This window comes from Vollenhovia emeryi, unplaced genomic scaffold, assembly GCF_000949405.1.
Source record: "Vollenhovia emeryi isolate VEMERY1.0 unplaced genomic scaffold, V.emery_V1.0 DF939164.1, whole genome shotgun sequence".
Taxonomy (NCBI): Eukaryota; Metazoa; Arthropoda; class Insecta; order Hymenoptera; family Formicidae; genus Vollenhovia; species Vollenhovia emeryi.
The window spans coordinates 324510-343988 of NW_011967202.1; the positions used below are offsets into that span (position 1 = coordinate 324510).

A 19479-nucleotide genomic window follows, 5' to 3' on the forward strand; every position below is an offset into this window, starting at 1 on the left:
GCGCTAGTATTTTTCCTACTGAACTACGAGAGCCAATCAGGACTTAGCCTGAAGTCACCAGATCGAAAACTCTGAGTGGCTCCAACTGATTGGCTTAAAACTCTGCATCCTGATTGGCTCTCGTAAGCAATCCAGTAGGAAAAATAGTATCGTGTACCGTTGACTTTACTTTCACAAGGAATATAGGACTTTCACGAAGAACATATAATAATTCCTAATAATTAAAAACGCGCTTCACTTGATTCGACATTAATACAATGGTCATTTCGCAGGTGTATGTATGGTGTTTACACGAGCGATTTCTCGTTCGTTTCGGATGATTCATTCGGGGGTAATGACGGCAAGTAAGCCGCGCGGGCTCGCTTAAAGTAACGCTCATTTATACAGAAAGCACGCGTGCTCGGCTGCAATTGCGGATACTCGTCCGTGCGGTCGCACGAACGTACCGTACGGCTCCGGACCGTCCGGTAATGGACGGGCGGGAAATAGCTTTCCGGTAAATGAACACGCGCTATGCCCCCGCATTCTGCCCCGGACGACGATTCTCGTTCTCGTGCGACCGAACAGATCGTTAACCACGTGACACGGACGATGCCGTCGACCTCCTTCCTTCCGTTTTCTCCACCGCGCACTGAGTGCACCCTGCATCCTGCTTCCTTCCGTTTCATCATAAACTCGCCTGACCACGGCGACCCTCCGCGCTTTAAATCGTAATTCCGAGAGCTCGGTCCACTCGCGTATTGTCGACGAAATGTTGACCAACGTAACTTTTTACCACCGGGTATCCTACCGTATATTTAAGCACGCAACTTCGTCGTGTGATTTGCACGTGTGGGCATAATGGAACTTGGGTATTAGAGATTTCTCGTTTTTCAAGCACGTTCTGAATTGCAATAAATTCGACATCCGCTGCCACGAGCAGCACCGAATCTTTTTACGTCCCAACACGGGCATAAATGTTTCCCGTATTTGCAAACGTGTAGTAAAATTAATTAACGTTATTGTTGAATTCATACATTTATTTCGTAAACTTTTTAATGAAACGATGCACAGAAAAAAAGAATATTCTTCTCTTGAAAATATGTTTAGTTTCAACGTGAAAATCTTGAAATTCGGTTACATTGCGTTAAAAGAAGAAAGCCTTACTTGACTAAAGCACTTTTATATAATTTAATCAAGAAAAATATGCTTGTTATTTAAGAATAATTTTCTTGAATGGAAACGAAACAATAGTGGATAAAAAAAAACATATTTTCAAATCGAAGATTATAATGATTAAAATAATTTTCTTGTAAATATAATTATATGTATTCTTAAAATAACAATTATACTATTTAAATAAGACTATAATATTGTTGGAGTATAAGATTATTAAATGCTTCCAAGAAGATTATAGATTGCGTACACAAAAGAATGAATGCGTTAATTTGACACTTTTTTTCCGTGTAATAAGAAACTCGGGTCATGTAGCTCGATGACCTTTGAACTCCTCGATTAAAGTTTCCTTCGTCGTTACAGTAAATGAATTAATCTGCTGGCTGGTATATCAGAGATAAGATTAATATCACAGTAGATTTATTTTCACGCGTCGTCGCCAACTAACTGAGATTCGAGTAAATCATTACTCGAAACAATCACGCTAGCTTCTTCCGGGAGTAATGAGGGTTGCTCTGAATTTCCGCCAGTCCAGCTTTCACGACGGGCAACGGACAACGTATCTCGGCCGTGGAATCGCCACGCTCGAAATTCCCGCGCGCGACACGAGTTATTAAATTCTTCGATTAGAGACAGGGACGTACAAAAAGCTCAACGTTAAACCCGTGGACGGTTTGTGGCTAGCCACAGGTGGGTAAAGCCGTTCGTCCCTTTCAGCCCTTCTTTCGCTTCAGCCCGATGATCCCTCGCGAGGGATCTTATCCGCGAGAGATATTTAACGGATCAATCGGAGCATAGGGCATCAATGACTCTGATATCTTTTCAGAAATGCCCACGTTCTTTCTACCACAATAAAATGAGATTGTTGATTTCCATTTTCTTTAGTTTGCAAGAATAAATGTAGAGGAGAATCCCCTGTTATAAGATAAGCTCCTGATATGAGACAGCAGGGTTTTTGTTAAATTAATAGGCATCGTCTGTTGGTTTCATCGTGAACGCATTGCCCCTGGAGTGAACTCGGTTTAGTGGAAAATCCATTGTTAGATCGTGTAATCGGTGTGAATAAAGTTTTGCAATTAAATTTTGATCAAAGGGAATTTGTTGAAAAATCGACCAAACTGGCAAAATTGATGTTTATTTTAGTCACGACGTTTCGACCCCTTTAACGGGTCCTTTTCAAGTCTGAAAAAATTATAAGTGCTCAAGCCGCAATATAGAAAAAGTTTGGTCAATTAAAAAAAAAATCTCCTTGGTTGATTACCACTGGCGACAAAAAGCTACTCAAATTGTTAAATTTTGATGTTGAAAACCTGCTATCTCGTATTAGAAGCTTGTCTCTTAATAGAGGACTTTCCTCTGATACTGAACTCGCACACACAGACTTCATCTGACGACACGAAATTAGAATTAGTTGAGAGTTTCTTTCAAGGGATAACGTCGCGTTTATTCTTATCACTTCTCGGACACGCTGCGGATAGATGTGTTCCAAATGGATTTCGGGCGACGAAAGCCTCACTTTCAATTAATTTGGGTTTTGGGTCGCTCTATTATGCGCATTACGGCATTACAACGCGAATTCGAATGAGTGAGCGCGAGACTGCGTCTGACGAAGTACGCGCCGTTACCACTGCCGCCGACTCGAGCCTGACGTTGATAGATTCGTCGTTGTACCATTAGGTAGGATAGACTGCGCAGTTATGGGATGCTTTATTACAATAATGGCCGCCCATTTTCCCGATGAACGACCCGAGTTCGCCTGCGGTTACGCGGGATACGAATGCCGATGTTCAGAAACTCCGGGTATCGATAACATTAGTCATGCTGCACTTGAAAAATTCGTATCGGTGCTATCAAACTCTTTGCACGTCACATTCTAGTATACAAGCAGGGATACTGATCGCAGATATGGGATGTCGATTCGCTTGCAACGTTAAAAAAAAATAAAGGAATCGATGCCAGTCGTTGATTTTCAGAAACGCGAAAGAATCTTGTTAAATCCGGAGGTACGACAAGAATATTTTTGAATATCGACCGTTCACGCTTATTGTTAAATAGTCCGGTAAAGGTGCTTTCCTAAATAATACAACGCTCTTTACATATTTTTTCGCGTCCGATATTAAAGAATCGTTAACTATCTTTTCGAAAGTTATGCATTTTGCGGATTTTCAAATATAACTTGAAAATTCTGAAAACACTGTATTTATTTACCCTTATTTTTTTGCATTCTCGAAACAAAGACTATCGAAACGACGCCAATGTCCACAGACTATGATCAAAGGCAGAGTATGATCAAAAAACAACTTCAGCCGAATTGAAAATGTCGACGAATCGAAATAACCGAAAATGCGATTGCCACTTCAATTATATGAATAATTCGAAAGTCGTTTTAGAGAATCGATCAGTTTTTCGATCGTTTGTTAAACGAATATCGACAGCTCTAGTTGAAATGCATTTATAAAAATTTGGCCGCACACTCTTTGTGACAAGATAATGGATTTTACCTTGTCGTAATTTTATATCGTTGATCAAGAACGATAGGCGTTTGTTCAACCACTGTTTTTCGCAAACGTTTTAAATTATTGAGTTTTTATGCCGCGAACTACGCTTTTATTGTAATTGCGGCCTGTTACGCATGCTTTTTGATCTTACAAATTAAACGTTGCGGTTTACACGATGACGAATTTTTTTTTCCCGAAAGCGACGATCGATGCTGGTCGTCAGGTCGTGACATACACGTGTCCCTCGAAAAATTATATTTTACCTGGATGACCTATCCAACACGCTCGCTCCCCGCGTGATCCCTCGCGCTTTTCGGTCGGATTTTATTTATCTTTTTCATCTAATCGCGCCCTGCGCTTTACAGCAAGGCATGGAAAATATTTGCTTCGCTATTTACGCGAGCCATTTAATTAAATCACTTCGACGTGTAATCAGATGTCTTCACACATATTCGGGACAGCTATTGTAAGGCCAAAAGTACAATACGCGTAACATTGCACTTTTCGCAAATATACGTTCAATGGTACCATTTCACGGGACATTTATAGCCCAATTATAATTGCTATTCATTACCGAGCGTTGTTTAGTACGGCGATATACGAGCGATTGCCATTTGGAAGCTGTCCAAAGTTATTATCCAGATCTCACACGTTTTCATCATATCGTTACAGTATGCGGCAAACTGCGTACGACAAACAATATCATGCAAATCTCGATTTCGTCGCAATTGCATCCTCCAGAGAAATTGAATTCGCACAAAATACCGACGTCTAGCGTATTCTCGACTCAATTATTATCTCATTTAAAAATTATATGTATATTTCGCTCTCTCTTTCTTCCCCTCTCTTTGTGCGCGAGATTAAATTTTAATCTATTCAACGTTAACATTTAATGTAGCAAAGCAAGGCACGCACCGTACACTTGAGAATAATTAAACTTCTAGCACACAGGACGGTTTTTAAAACACAGACTCAAGACGTATTGTTTATTTACACACCCTCGAAACCACTTGTCGGGTTAAAATCATGGGGCTCGGCGAAATTTGATAAACGTCAGAGCCGAGAGGTCGAATCAAATTTCATTTCGCAGCGACATTTTATGCGCCGCCAACGCGAAGTCATAACGAAAGCGCGAGGAGGAGCCGACTAACGAGAACGAATTTTATTTCGCGTTCGTATCCTCCCGGAGATAAACTCATTTTACGAGCGGGACAAATAGAAAAATCCGCGCGGCGCGCTGCATTGTTCTCCCGCAGAAGTATGTCGTATGATATAGGCGAAGTCGCGGTCGGAAAAGTTTATCGCATCGTCGGAGATTTGTTGTCGAACAAACTACAATAATCAAGTTACGTGTACATCGTTCAACTCTTACCGCAGGATGTTGCCATCAATTAATGTCCGGCAGTGTAGCAAGTGCGCCGAAGTACCGAACGACAAATATTACGGTTTGTTATGTGAAAATAATGTGAACCCGTCAACCGAGACGAATGGCGCACCACTATTAGGGACGTTATCAGAGACATGGAGGGACAAGCATAGTCGCCACACATCTGCCAAGATGTCAAGGACTTGGATGATGATGTGAAAATAAAATCGGCGTGTCGTTACAATACGACGGTTCGATCACATGCACTTGGAGACTGCGACACTTGAAATTCTTTGCATCGTTCGGCTCGATAATTTTCTTAAATTTCTACCGACGCAAAGTTTTCCTTTTTCTAAAATCAAGAATTCCGCCGCGTTCTCCCGTCACGAGTGTCGTTTCTGGTGTTTCTACGTTGCAGATACAGCGAGTACACGCAGAAGTAACACGCTAACGTTGTAAACTGGCGTGTAACGAGAGCTGATTTCTCCGACGGCAGCTGTCACGTGTAGCTTGCCGGCAAATGTCAGTTTCTGAGATAAACAAAAGGGAAATGACGCGGTTGCGTCGGACAGTTGCATCGATAATATTCCTTGTGGCTATGGAAACGTCACCGCGAACAAAACTATTCTGGTTTCGCAAAACAGTCGCCCCGATAAACCGACGCGACACACGAGAAAAAGAGCAAAACGGTCCCCACGCAGGAAATCCGCATTAGCGGAACAAAATTGATAAGGTATAGAATAAAGGGCCAGTACTTTTCAAAAGTCTTCGGAATAAAATTGACAAGGTACGAGATAAAAAGTCGAGCCTTCTCGGCTCTCGCGGTCTCTCGAGACCTTTCAAGCCTGTACTTTTCGACTGTAAAACGAGTACACGATTCCTTACAGTCCCGCCAACGATCGATTCTCGGTCGATACCGTTCGATTATGCTCGATTTGAAAGGGAAATTCTCTCAGAGATCAACGGGTTGACTCGCACGGTTAGCCGGGCCCTCGAGAATTCCTCGCGGCTGCACCGGTGGCGATTAACCGTCGGGCTAATGCCAAATGCCCGCATATAACGCCGGATGCGAGGATAATGCCGGATGCACGGTGCGGCGGAGCGGTCGATCGCACGGGCAGCCGTAAATAAACGGATAACGATAGCTCTCGTATCTCCGCGGCGCGAGCGTGAGCAGACGTTTCCGAATCGCGCGTTTACGCACAACGGATTGGACAGCTATGTAATTTCGAGGCGGAGGAGAAGCGGCCAAAGCGATATTGCATCACACGGAACCGTGGAGAATTGTATGCGCGCGGCGAGTAATTCGTAATTCGCTTTCATCATTTCGCACGATCTGTTCGCCTGCGGCGAACGTGATCTTGCGTTTAAAGATGGAATCGTGTGATTACGAGCAAAATCAAGTAATTCTCGCCATAATTCCGTGTTAAAAATTGATAGCGAGAACGAAAGGCAATTACGAGGCGAATTCAGAACGAGAGAGAATTAATGCTACCGTGGCTCGATATAATTATTGTAATTAATTTCCTTAATATCCTTAATAGAATGTTTTCTCTTCCATAAGGGCGGTTTCTTATAGTAAAATTGAGTTCGCCAATTACGAAACTGAACTAAATTTATTGCACGTAAAATTCCGAAATGTAAAATATTTACCAATAAGAATATTCTTCAACTCACCAGCAGTAATTAACAACTTCAGTGCTTTCTTGACCATATCTGGCATTTTTAATAATACAGAACATTTTTTTTCCTGTATGCTGCCGACAACCCGAATCGGAGCACAGTTTAAAGTCGAAAAATAGACGCGAAGATAACATCTTTATACTGTTATTGCCTTAAATAGACGCTCGCCTAGAGTGTAGCGTAATATTTTTCGCAACAAATTTTCTGTATTATTAAAACTGCCAGATATGGTCAAGAAAACAATGAAGTTTTAATATTTACGTTGTAGGGTAAAACAAATCACTTTCTACGACTTCAGGGCAGTTTCGCGACGTGGGCTAAACCCTAAATCCGTATCTGAAAGTATGAACGAAAAGGATCTTGTCACGCAAGAGCGCCACGTCGAAAGGCTTTACATGGCGCGAAGGGCTTTTCTATTTTATCCTTTTACTTTCGAATCCGGCCGCTTAAGTAAGCGTGTTACTTTCGCGTATGACCTCTCGCTGACGCATCCATGCATCGCGCAAGCTATCGGAATCGAATTAACGTCCCTTTACGTTCGCGCAAGGACACTTCAGACCGGTAGAACCAATCCAAATTGTTACGCCATGGCTCAAAGGATCGTTTCGGGCCCTTGAGCAGGCCCCGCCGACGACGTTCTCTGTACGATCAGCGGAGCGGAAACGATCCCGCTAATATACGTTAACTTTCGGGGAACGTAATTGCCGATATTGCTCGATAAACTCTCTGGGCGGATTGATTAATTCGACATTTTCGATCGAAATCGCGCGATTAAAATGAGATTGAGCATGAACATGCTGGCTGAACACCTCCTGAGAAAACTTACTTCTGAATGTAAAAGATTATATAACGATGGAAACTCACGAGGAAGCATTAAAATTACAATTACAGAATTTCCTGCTGTTAATCTGCTGACAGCTTTTCATATCGCGTCTCTAGTTGAAATGATTTTGTACTTGAAACAAAAATTCGATAATTACACTGAGAAAAATGTCCGATTAAATATAATTGGATAATCCAATTACATAATAACTAATGGATATATTCAATTAAATTGTACGTCCGATGAAAAATACGATCGGTTTTTCAATTAAATTTCATCGGTAACTGCATTTTCATCGGATAAATTTCATCGGATGTATCCATAATTTAATCGGACAACGTGATCGGAAAAATTAACCATCGGAAACACTATTTAATAGGTTTATTCGATCAACATTTTTCTCAGTGTACGAATATGATTTTTATAATCGGTTCCGAATCTCAGAAATTGATTTTATCCGCCGCAATGGAGTAGTTTTTAGCAGTTTCGCGTAAAAATGGGGTTAGCACAATTTTTGATACCTGTTATCGGTATCGCCGTGCGATATCGTCCGTGTATCAGCGATCTTATAGCGGCGAAAATATCAACTACGGTTATTTCCGGCTATTTACCTCCACGCCGTGTGGTCAACGCAAGCAATCACACTGTGCAAAGTTTAGCCCCAGTTGCTCCAATTTGCACTCGGTAACAGAAAGGAGGCTGTTACATGCAGAATAGACAGCAAATGCCTCCCCTATTCGAAACATTCGATTTTTAAGCGCTTTCGTGTAATTTCCTCTTGCACGTGTAAATTAGAAAACCGTGAGCCGATGATTAAACGCTTCGAGGACAATAATTTGTTTTCCCACATTTTGCGATATTGACTGTAATTTTGTCGAATCGATAAAACTGAGAAAAGAACCGGGCCATTAAACGATTGGCAATTCGCCAACTCGAGTTGTTAGCAAAGGCTCAACGAGCAAGTCATTTTAATATGCTTATATTTAATATTTTGAATAAATATTTTATGTAGGAAAAATTTTGAAGCGAGAGAAAATTGCCTGCTATTTAGAAATTTTATTTTCATCTCAATTTCCCGCACACAAGCTTCGAAAACAAAAGAGAAGAATAATCAGGTAATTATTTATGGCGTACTATAACGCTTTACCACGCGATCGCGAACTGTTCATTACACCATGTTGTTCTGTAATACCGCTTAACGTTTATTAACGTTTAATAACGTTTACAGCTTGGTCCGATGTTATCTGATAGCCCTGCGCTTTGCTCAACTAACTTTTTAATGGATAATGAACCTGTTATCGTATCCTCCGTCCCACGGATATTTAAATTTGTTGGCTAATTACACGGACTTAATTTTTCGCTCGGTTATTACCGTGATTCGGTATCGCAAATGACGGCGTTCTCCCCTAGCGAGTTAATTCAGCCAATTTCGGGACGCGTATCTCTTTGCACAGCTATTTTATAATACGATCGGTATACGACGGATAAATATGTATGTTGGCAGTGTGCATTGCAGCTAAAGCAGCAACAAATAATCTACTGCAATTGATGATTAAGTTAATATGAATTAATAATGATAATTTTAAGTAATTAATAATAATGATTTTGGGTAACAGTAATATGATTCGTAACTAATAACAGTATTTTCAATATAAATAATTTTAATCACTTAAGTTGGTCTGCAAAATTAATTTAAGTATATCTCTAAAAACAATATATGTACGTTACTCGGTAAACGATGCACAATAGTCAAGGCCGCAATGAAATAATACGCAAGATTCAAGATATATTAATTTGAATACCATACATATTTTTATAAAATAGTGTTACTTGATCTCTCCTAAACCGATACCGATAATTTTCTCGCTTCAAAAAGAGGAAAAGAGAGATATATATATATATAAATGCGTTACATGAGCACTATTCCGCTTTAAGGATGACCAAGAGACTTACGAAGATCGTTCTTGTCTGAAAGCGATCGCAGAAGGCGCCTGTTATTCGAATTCGCTTGAATGAAATTCCGATCGCCTGCCCGAGCCTTTGTCCTGAAGGAGATCTCGAGGTGGCTTTCAGGAATTTATCGATATAATCGGATTCGTTCCGCCCCTCCCTTCGGCGTGATAGTTGGCAAAAGAATCATTACGCCGCTGGCAGGTATTTCGAAAAAAAAAAAAAAAAATTGCTCGCCAAGCATCCAGAAAGTGCTTGGTAGCTCGCGTAGAACTCAGTTTCAATCTTCAATTATCGGATTACACAAGACGTTCCGCAATCACCAGCATTTCTTTTAACGCCGGAAACTTAGCCTCGCGACAATTTCCAAATTTTCAATTAACTTAAAAGCCAAGTGAAAGGGGGATATCGCTTTTCACGAGCTCGCTGCAATACAACGCGCGATTGATTCACGTTCGTTGCCCTTGAAACAAACCAATAATTTTTTATGGTAATATTTTTTTTATACGGTTTCGCGTAAATTTGACTGCAATACATGTAGACAGTCCTCTGTTATGAGAAAGTAGGTTTTGAACGTCCGAATTCAATCGCAAATCTTTTTTCGCAACGCTTACACGATCTAACAATCTATTTTCCACTAAAGAGATTTCACTATAAGGGCAATAAATTCATGGTTAGACCATTTATAGAATTAAAAAACACGTTACAACGTTTCGGTCCCAGATTTGGTCATGATTTTTATGGTTTATTTCATTGTAATCAATTTATTAAGCAATGTTCGTGCAAGTTATACATGATTTCAGATTACTTGATAAGGGTCCAAATCCGGGACCGAAACGTTGTAACGTGGTTTGTTTTTAAAATAAAAACATTTGCCAGTATAGATCGTTAAAATTGGATATCATTGGCTTTTAACTTCTGGCGTTATTAAATACTATTTGTGACTTATCTGTACCTTAAATATTTGGTACAGTTCTCACAGATCCATTATCTCGAATTCAAATAAAATGTAACATATCATTCGCCGACGTGGTACGCAGCGACAAAGCTGTAATATGAATTCATAATAGGGGATTTTCCTCTATATTGAGAAAAATGTCCGATTAAATATAATCGGATAATTCAGTTACATATAATAACAAACGGAGATATCCGATTAAATTGTGTATCCGATGACAAATACGATCGGTTTCTCGATCAAATTTCATCGGTAACTGTATTTCATCGGGTAAATTTCATATCGGATGTATCCATAATTTAATCGGAAAACGTAATCGGAAAAATTCACCATCGGAAACACTATTTAATCGGTTTATCCGATGGAAATTTTTTCTCAGTGTATATCCAGTTGCAGCGAGAACATTATTCGTATCGTGACGCAGCCACGTTTCGCAAATATGCGAGTCACCATCATATTATCGGCCATCATTCGACCTGGTACTTACAGTGCACTCTCAGCTTCCATCGGTCCTCGATACCGGCTTCCGGCAGCTTCGGATTCTCGGCACGACACACCAGGAACTTCCCCTCGTCCTCCACTGTCGGCGTGAATTGCAGACTCACGCCGTCCTGCAATTGCGAATAGCAGTCATTCGTCTTCGTTGCTCGCTCGGGATACTGATTTATCAGAAGTTCCTTCGAACCTCGCTTCGCGCCTTTTAAGCGCACCGACACAATCGAAATTTTCAATAATTCTTTGCGCAATCATTTCTCGCGATTAATTAATCGTTAATATTGAGACATAAATTCTCACACATCTATGTTAATGTGAGAAAATAGAAAATTATAGCACAATATATGTTATAATTCTATCCGTATTAATAATTGGCGCAAAACGGATTTAAAATATTAGATTAGAAAAATTTGATAAATAATTTCGATTCCATCGGCCAATTCAATCGCATTTAACGCGCCAAATCGGAATAAATACAGATAACTGAATTGAAAATTTATAATGCTGAATTTTTCATGTCATTGAAACCTCCACTGGTCTATCACGTTGATTTATTCCTGCCTCGCATTCTAATCGTCGGCTCCCGCTTGTAACATCTCATTATGGAGATTACAATCGGGACGAATCGTAATGCAAGAAGTACGGAGGATAAACGATTTCATAACACTCCTGTGTCGTGTTTCAATTTTTTTTCCCACTCTTTCTGTGCGACGGGAAAATTGCGGTCGCGCCGCATTTTTTGTTTTATCGTCTCACATAACTAGCAGCTCGCGTTGTTTACGAGACTTTAAACACGGCGCCGAACAGCCCAGCAAAGCGTACGTTTTATCGCAACAGCGAGACCGTACATTTTTCAAATGCGAACAATGGACGCGTGAAATGTTAAAATAAATACGTGCGTTTTCGTTTCCAGAAATGCGACCGTATTTGCCCTCGCCGCGCGCGGTCGCGCTCGCGAGAGCCCGCAGTCGAAAAATTACGGGATATAATGCCGCTTTAGCATTATTATTTTCAAAGCTCTTTCACTTACACGTTACATGCGGGGTCATCGCGTACATCATCCGCGGCCTTTCATTCCCTCCCCCCCCTTTTTTCACAGCTCGATTCCCTCAAATTTTACGACGATCCTTTTATCGTTCGTACACGTGGCTTCTCCGGGAACGCCCTTTTTCAAGAGCTTCGCGAAATCGATAGCAGAACCGTCGCGTCGATTACGGTATCGTCGGAAGACGCAGGGAAATAAGCGCGATTCGCGGCGACAGGAGCGCGACACGGCGATTTCTCGCCGCGACAGAATTGATTTAATGCAAATTGCGAAACCGCGCTGAATTTCGGTGACTAAACGCGACTGTTCCAGGCATTAATTCCGTCCCGTAAAATTTCCATGACAATCGAATCGTTGCCGCGAGGGAGTTCGCGTAATGCTTTCTTATTTCGCCCCGGATTTTGCTCCCGAGGAAAGGGAGAGAGAAAGAGAGAGCCCAGGTCGCGAATACCCGATTTTTCTCCATCGAGAAAAATCGACTACGTCATCGCATTAATGACGCTCCATCGGTCCCGCTTCTCCGATGAAATTTTCACTCTCATCGCGTAGGAAAAGAAACGCGTCCTTTCAACCCATTTTATTTCTCAATCTACACGTCACAATGTTAAATCAAATTTTTTTCTACAAGCTGCGTGAATTATTTATTAATGATGTCATTATTAAAGCGCCTCGTTTTCCTCGATACATTATTGCTGGTATCGTGCCGTTATGCGAAAGAAATTTCGTAATTAATCTTACGCAACGTATACATTAATCTTTCGAAATTATACTGCATGCAATTCTGTAAATTAGAATGCATTAAATTATATATTTAAATCAGACAACTGCCTACTGCTGTGTATTAATTTAAAGGTACCCCGAATTGCAAAACCGATGCAAAATTAACAAACGCGAATACGAACAATATGCCCCGCGGCGGAAATTATTTATTTATAAGTTTTTAATACCGCAAAGTTTTCCGCGACTACCGCGCGTAGTATGGAAAATGTTCCTGCATACTATTTCTATTCTTCAACTTTTATTAAAACTTCAACAAGAACAAAATACACGTTTTGTATACGAAACTACCGACCCGCTTACAAAATCCTTCGACACACCGAGCGAGATGAGTGTTGCGCCGTGTCTAATTGCTATCTCATCGCGAGAAAGGAATGACGGTGGCGTATCTCACCGTTCTTTGAAACGCATCTCAATTTCAAATATCCTATCGGCGGAAACGCAAACGACCGGCCTGAACGAAAAACGAGACAAGTGTCGCGCTGCGTCCCGAGGAACGCGGTTTCGAGGACGCGCTCCTTCACGGAATTTATGACGGCCCAAAATTTCGGTACCGTTATTCATGCAGATTCGCGGGACGGGAAATACGCGCGGATACGAACCATGTGTGTGGTTTCGCGCGTGCATGTACGCGGGCGTGCGTGCATCCACCCACCTACCCCCGTCGCGCCGCCGCGCAACGTCAAATTCCAACCCCCTTGGTATTTTCCATTTTCCCGCGTTCTTTTCTCGTCTCCTCCTTCGCCTTTTTACCTACTTTTACGTTGATGTCGCACTCTCTGTTTCCCGCGCGTGCTCCTCGAAAACAGTAGCGCAAGAACTAACGCGAGGATAAGGAAAAAAAAAAGAAAGAGAGAAAAAAACGCGAAGCAAGACTCGGGGCGCGAGCACTAAGAAAAATTAAAATCAAATCCCCGACCGGGGTGGGTGTGCTCGGCTGGCTGGTCTCGGTTGTGTGCCGGCCACGTTGCCGGAATTCAAAAAAACTTCGACCGGAGTTTACCGGCGAAAATTCCGACAATGTCTTAGCCGACAGTACGGAATTTTCGAAATTCCGGTTCGCATGGCCGGATTACTGCTGCTGCGCATCCCACGCATCCTGTATAAGATTATGCGTTTAATTAGGGGCGAGTTGCGAGAGTCGGCCAACAACTGCCGGCGATAGTAGAATCGCGAGATGTGTAGTAGATAAAAACGATTTGAAAAATCAGCTGACGGCCGAGGCAGAGGAATAAAGTTACATTTTTTTAAATATCAAATCGGTCCACAGGTATTTCCGACGAGTTTTCAAATAAAACACATCGAATGTTGTTCATTTCTTAATTAATAATCCGCACGCTCCCATATTATTTTGTCTCCGAGTGAATCTTTTTATTTTATGCGCGCCAGGAAAATTAATAAAACCCGTGTTTGTGCGAACTCGCGCAAATACGCCTGAATTTCCCCGACTGATTCACATTAATTCCATGAAAATCGATATCCTTTATGCCTGAATAAACTAGAATTTTGACAGAATATCCCGCCCATTCGCAGAACGTAATTGTTCGTTATGCAGGTAAGACGCAATTTGCGTAGCGCATTCCATCCCTTTGTGCAACGCCACTGTTATGATCCCCGTGAAAGAGCCGGGGATTAACTTCTTCTTACCTCCGTGATGGAGACACGGGTGAGAGGAGAAGGGCCATAGAGACGGAGAGAGCCCTTCCATCTTTCCATGTACATACACACACCGACGTTTGTGTACCGACAAAACCACAGCGCGGGGATCCGCTCGCTCGGAAGCTCGCCTGTGTCTTCAGTTACCCGGTATATTCGCCCCCTCTCTCCGTCGAGCAAGAAAGGTTTCCGCAAGGCTTTACCTCGCACATGTTAAATACATTTGTGCGGTATCACGCGGTTAACGATGTTTCACCGTCATGGAGTCATCCGTTAGTTAGCCGGCTTAAAAAGCGAATGAAATTCCACCGTAGACCGCCCCTCTGTATACCTAAATAAAATTACAATCCACTATCGGAAGAAAGCATTTTGTAAAATTTAGAGCCTCAATTACGACAGAATTACTTATATGCTTCTGCTTATAGAATTTTCTGAATCTTATTGTATTTATTCTCGCAGCTGCTTAGTTGGTTCATTGTATTTATATACGTATTACTTTTCGTTTTCATTTTGTAGTCTTGCGTTGTGACAATTTGCGTTGTTTCTAATTTTCTTATCAGGTAGGCGTTGAAGCAACTACTTTGTCGGTGCCTCACCCATTGCGCTACTGTAATATCAGATTTCTCTATGCTCTGTACCTCTTACGTACACAGAGAAAACGATTTCTTTGGATTTAATCAATTTAGAAATGCCAGAGGAACCTTTTCTCTGCGTAGCAATAAATAAATAAGATAAAATAAATAAATTCAATACGACGCGAGTACGAGCGATCTCTCGTGTCGTCGGAATCTTTAAGACGATATCTGTATCACGTTTCTCCCTCGCGATGAAATTGATATTACCGAGGCGATTATATTCTCATATTCCCTGTCGTAATATAAAGGAATGCTCGTTTCACTCGTAAAACGAACGTTTCTCGCTCGTTTTACTCACATGGAAGCTTCCAAGAGACGAGATAAATCCGTGTCGGTTCTTCACTCTTTCTTCTTCTTCGTCTCCATCAGCCGCGTTAAAAGCGGACGAGCCCGACGTAGGAAAGCACATGTGCGCATCAACGGGTCCCGCTCGCCGACGCAATAGCGGTAATACTCCTTGGATCGGATCAGACTCGCGACGAGATAGATGGCTGCTGGCATCGAAAGCCTTTCAGGTTATTGCTGTCACAAGCAGCCGCAAACGTTGAATGTACGTAAATGCGGCTTAGTGCCATCGTGGTGGACCCGACGAAATTTAGCAGCCGGTGTGCCAATGGAGAAGTCGCCACGGACTGAATGGAACTTGTAAGACGCAACGAGATTGCAACGAGAAACTCCGATTCTCTCGCTGCTATTGCTCTTATTTACTGCCTGACAATCGAATTATTGGTATAAAATTGTCGCGGGATGAAATAAAGTTTTCTTACAGACTTGGCACGAATAAGCGCATTCATGCGTGTGACGGAACAAGTCCGTCGAACGAGCATTCTCGAAATTTCTGTGAGTCCGAAGGAAAGAAAAAAATGAAAAAGAAAGTCCAGTTTCTTTCATGTAAATGTCATTTGATTCAAGCTGCTATCACTTAACATTACTCGTTTCCACAATGCCGTTCAAGTATTCGCAATTAGATAGATGCCTGCTGGAAACTTTTAACAGAAAGCCCGCGTAATAAATTTTACTGCGCGCAAATTGCGCGACGGCCGCTTTCACTCGACGTGCTTTCTCGTCAAATAAGCTCCGCGGGGAATGAGCTTTTAATTGTAAAACGCAGCAACGGATATTTCGTTGTGAGCGATTTTTGATACATCCAAAAGCGTCGAGTTTCCAGGAGAGATGAGGTTTTTAATTTGTTTCTATAAACGTGCACGAGCGGCCATTACTTTATTCTTATACCATATCTCGCCGTGCCCCGTTATATTATTTTTATTGCACTCGTCTCGGACAATTTTTCGGCCTCGCTCGCGTGACGCGACACGGTGCACTGTTACGATAATTGTATTTCTGATAAATTCCTCCCGCTCTTTGCGCGACGGCTCATGATCGAATTCCACATATAATAACGCAGTATTGAAATTATTTATGCGGCCGATTAATTCCTCGTGATTATCATCGTTGTCGCGTAAAATTGCGCGGCCGGGACAAAGGCCTTGCGCTCCTCGCGAATAAATGAGGAGCACGCTACTGGAATTCATCGAATTTATCGAGTTATGTGAAGTGTATTAGAAATCAAATGAACGCAATTATTAATGGAAAAATGTGATCCAGTATGTGACGATCTTGTATTTTGTCGAGCTGAACTGAAAACGTCATAATGACTATATTTTTCGATACAGCACTTTGGTCTCATTTTTATAAATATATACATACGCGCGCGCGATATATCGATTACTTTTGTGATGCACGAAAGAGAGGACAGGATTTTTTTTACAAATACAAACGCGGACCGAAAAAAATGTCACAAAAATTGCAAGGAATATTGAATTTTACATTTTTCGTTGTCAAGTCGAATAACGAGACTGACGACATTCCGAAAGCGGCTGTGAAACGCCGACAATGAGAAATTTCCGGCTGGTCGAAAAATAATAATTCACCGCGTGCTGCGCGCGCGTAAATGGAACTTTCGTTTCGTGACGCATATTTCTCGTCGGGCGAGATATCGCGCGGCATATTTCCGCTGGGCGAGCGGCGCGGCTTGTGATAAAACTGTGAGTCTAATAACTCGCGGTGATAAAATCCGTCGACTAAATAATGCGCGAAACTACGACAAATTAGTGCTCGAGGAGCCCGTCTGCCGAAAATTATTACAGAGAAAATCTGCCCTGCCCGAAATTGAATCCAAATCTAAGTAGTTTGTCATCGACCGACGTTTTCATGTATTTTTATATTTAAGGAGACACGAAATATCCGCTTTTTCGGGATCATTGCTGTTTCGTTGTAATAATCCGAGGGGGAAACCGCCGAGGACATTGTGGTGTACAGATTTGCGGCATTACTGGGCATTACTAGGCATTTTTTGGGTATTAGTTTGGGCATTAGGTCTTACTGGGATATTATAAAGATAAAATAAGATAATAAGATAAAGTAATGCCCACTGGGGATAAGTGGGCAGTAGTTTACAAAACTTTGGTCAGCGGTTTTCCCCTCGTAATAATCATTTCAACTGTTTCCATGCACCGATTACAGATCAATTATTTCGACATAACGATTGTGCGAGATGATTTCACGAAATGATTTCGAAATCGAATGCCGTTTCGCACGGTTTCACGTTTGTCTATCGAGACAACATCGAAATGCTCACATGTATTATTGATAAACTTCGTTCCAACATTCGTTTCAAAGAACACTAAACAAAATTGAAATTTTTTAATTACTTTTAAAAAAGATTATTTAAAAGTTTTACCGGAAGTTTTATTGAGCCCAACATTTTTATAATCCGATTTAGAATCCAATCGAACGAATTTGAAAATTCGTAATCCCATTGAATTTGCGGCATTATAAATATATTTGCACACTTCCTTCAATAAATACTTAATAATTTTAGAAATCTGCGCTCGGATTGTCACTTTTTTTGCCATTTCTTCCGACATTGTTTACACTTATTTTCTGCTTGTTCGCAGCAGATCTCGAAAAGGAACTTGAATAAGTTTCTACGCGACGCGAGTATTAGTGGATGAGAACGTTAATAATTTCTAATTTTCTGTACGGCTAAATGAAAACAGTATGTTTAAAATATCTCGACTGGAATTAAAGAGTCTGAGATGGATTATGTATATAGAACGTTCCGCGTTTTTTCTCATGACGCGGCGCGTTCGTACTCAACATCCCGTAAAAATAAAATGGTTGAGGGATCGTCACGTTCTGCGTGCCGTCCACGCCGCTGTATACTACTCCTTAATCCAGTAGTACAGCTCGAGCGAGCGCAAAGACGGTCTTATGGTCCAGTGATGTTTCAACCGTGCGGATAAAAAAGATGAAAAGAGTACCAACGTTTACGTAAATGCTACGTAACTTGCTCGGTGGAGGCTTTCATGTAACGAAATGTATGCCGAAATTTACTTTAGCGCTTCTTTTTCTCCCGCACGATGTAATCCACAAACGCGATTACACAAGTCGTTTGCAGCTGCTTCAATGTTAGATCGTGTGCCTCCTCCGGCTTACATTCGTTTAAAGTTAACGACTTCCATGTTAAGTTTCTCAGCTATCTCCTTTCTTCAATACTTTAAATAATCTTGGAAATTAAGAAATGTTCTTCAGACCGGTTTCCGGAGGGGCTCGATGAAATTTTAATTTACGGACTAATTGCCATGGATATTTCATTCTGGGAGATGAAAAATTGTGACGCATTAAATGTTCATCAGAGGAGTTGGCAAATAAAGAAGATGGGAAAAGATCTGACTTTCAAACGCTCGATTTTTTTAGATCTTTCATAAATTTTTTATGGCGCAGCTGCAAGAGGGCCTTTGTCTACCTGATAACGCATTTAACAGATGTGTGGCACGTTTATCCTCGAGCGGGTTAATTTACATAGGAGCCGAGTGCATGCTTGTAGGCGCGGGAAACGTTTTAAGGTCAATTTATATTCGCTGGCAGCATAAGTGACGCGATAAGATAATACCTTAGGAAAAGGTATTATCCGCTGTCGCGTATTCTATATGTATATAAGAACACCGAGTGTCAAGAAAAAAACGGTTCTATTATTAAAAATTGATATTTTTAACGTTCTTTTTTCACTCACAAATTGATTTAATATCGCCAGTAGTTTTAAACCAATGATATGTAGTTTTTAAATGACCTACACTGGCCAAAGTTTCGATCCCAGATTTGGACCCTTTTCAAGAAATCTGTTCACACAATCGTTAATGGTCTCATATCGTTCGTTTGGCCAATATCGCTATGTTAGTAAGATATTAGTAAAAAAATAATTGCACTCTTTGGTTGAAGAGGTTCAATCTGATATCTCGTTCAACACACATCTCTTGATACTTTTACTTGTGTTTAACAATTAACAATGCAACTTCCATTGACTTTGTAATCATTTCTTGACTAATATCTTACTAACTTAGCGATATCGGCCAAACGAACGATATGAGATCATTAA

At 41.2% G+C, this 19479-nt stretch overlaps 1 protein-coding gene across 2 annotated transcripts in view; it reads right to left on the bottom strand.

Moving 5' to 3' along the window:
• Positions 1 to 19479, bottom strand: part of LOC105564471 (hemicentin-1-like) — a 253172-nt gene that overhangs the window by 75833 nt on the left and 157860 nt on the right. For both annotated transcript variants that reach the window (XM_012016860.1, XM_012016861.1), the window contains one exon: positions 10921 to 11044. In XM_012016860.1, coding sequence (XP_011872250.1) covers positions 10921 to 11044 — 124 coding nt within the window. The remainder of the gene's footprint in view (positions 1 to 10920; positions 11045 to 19479) is intronic.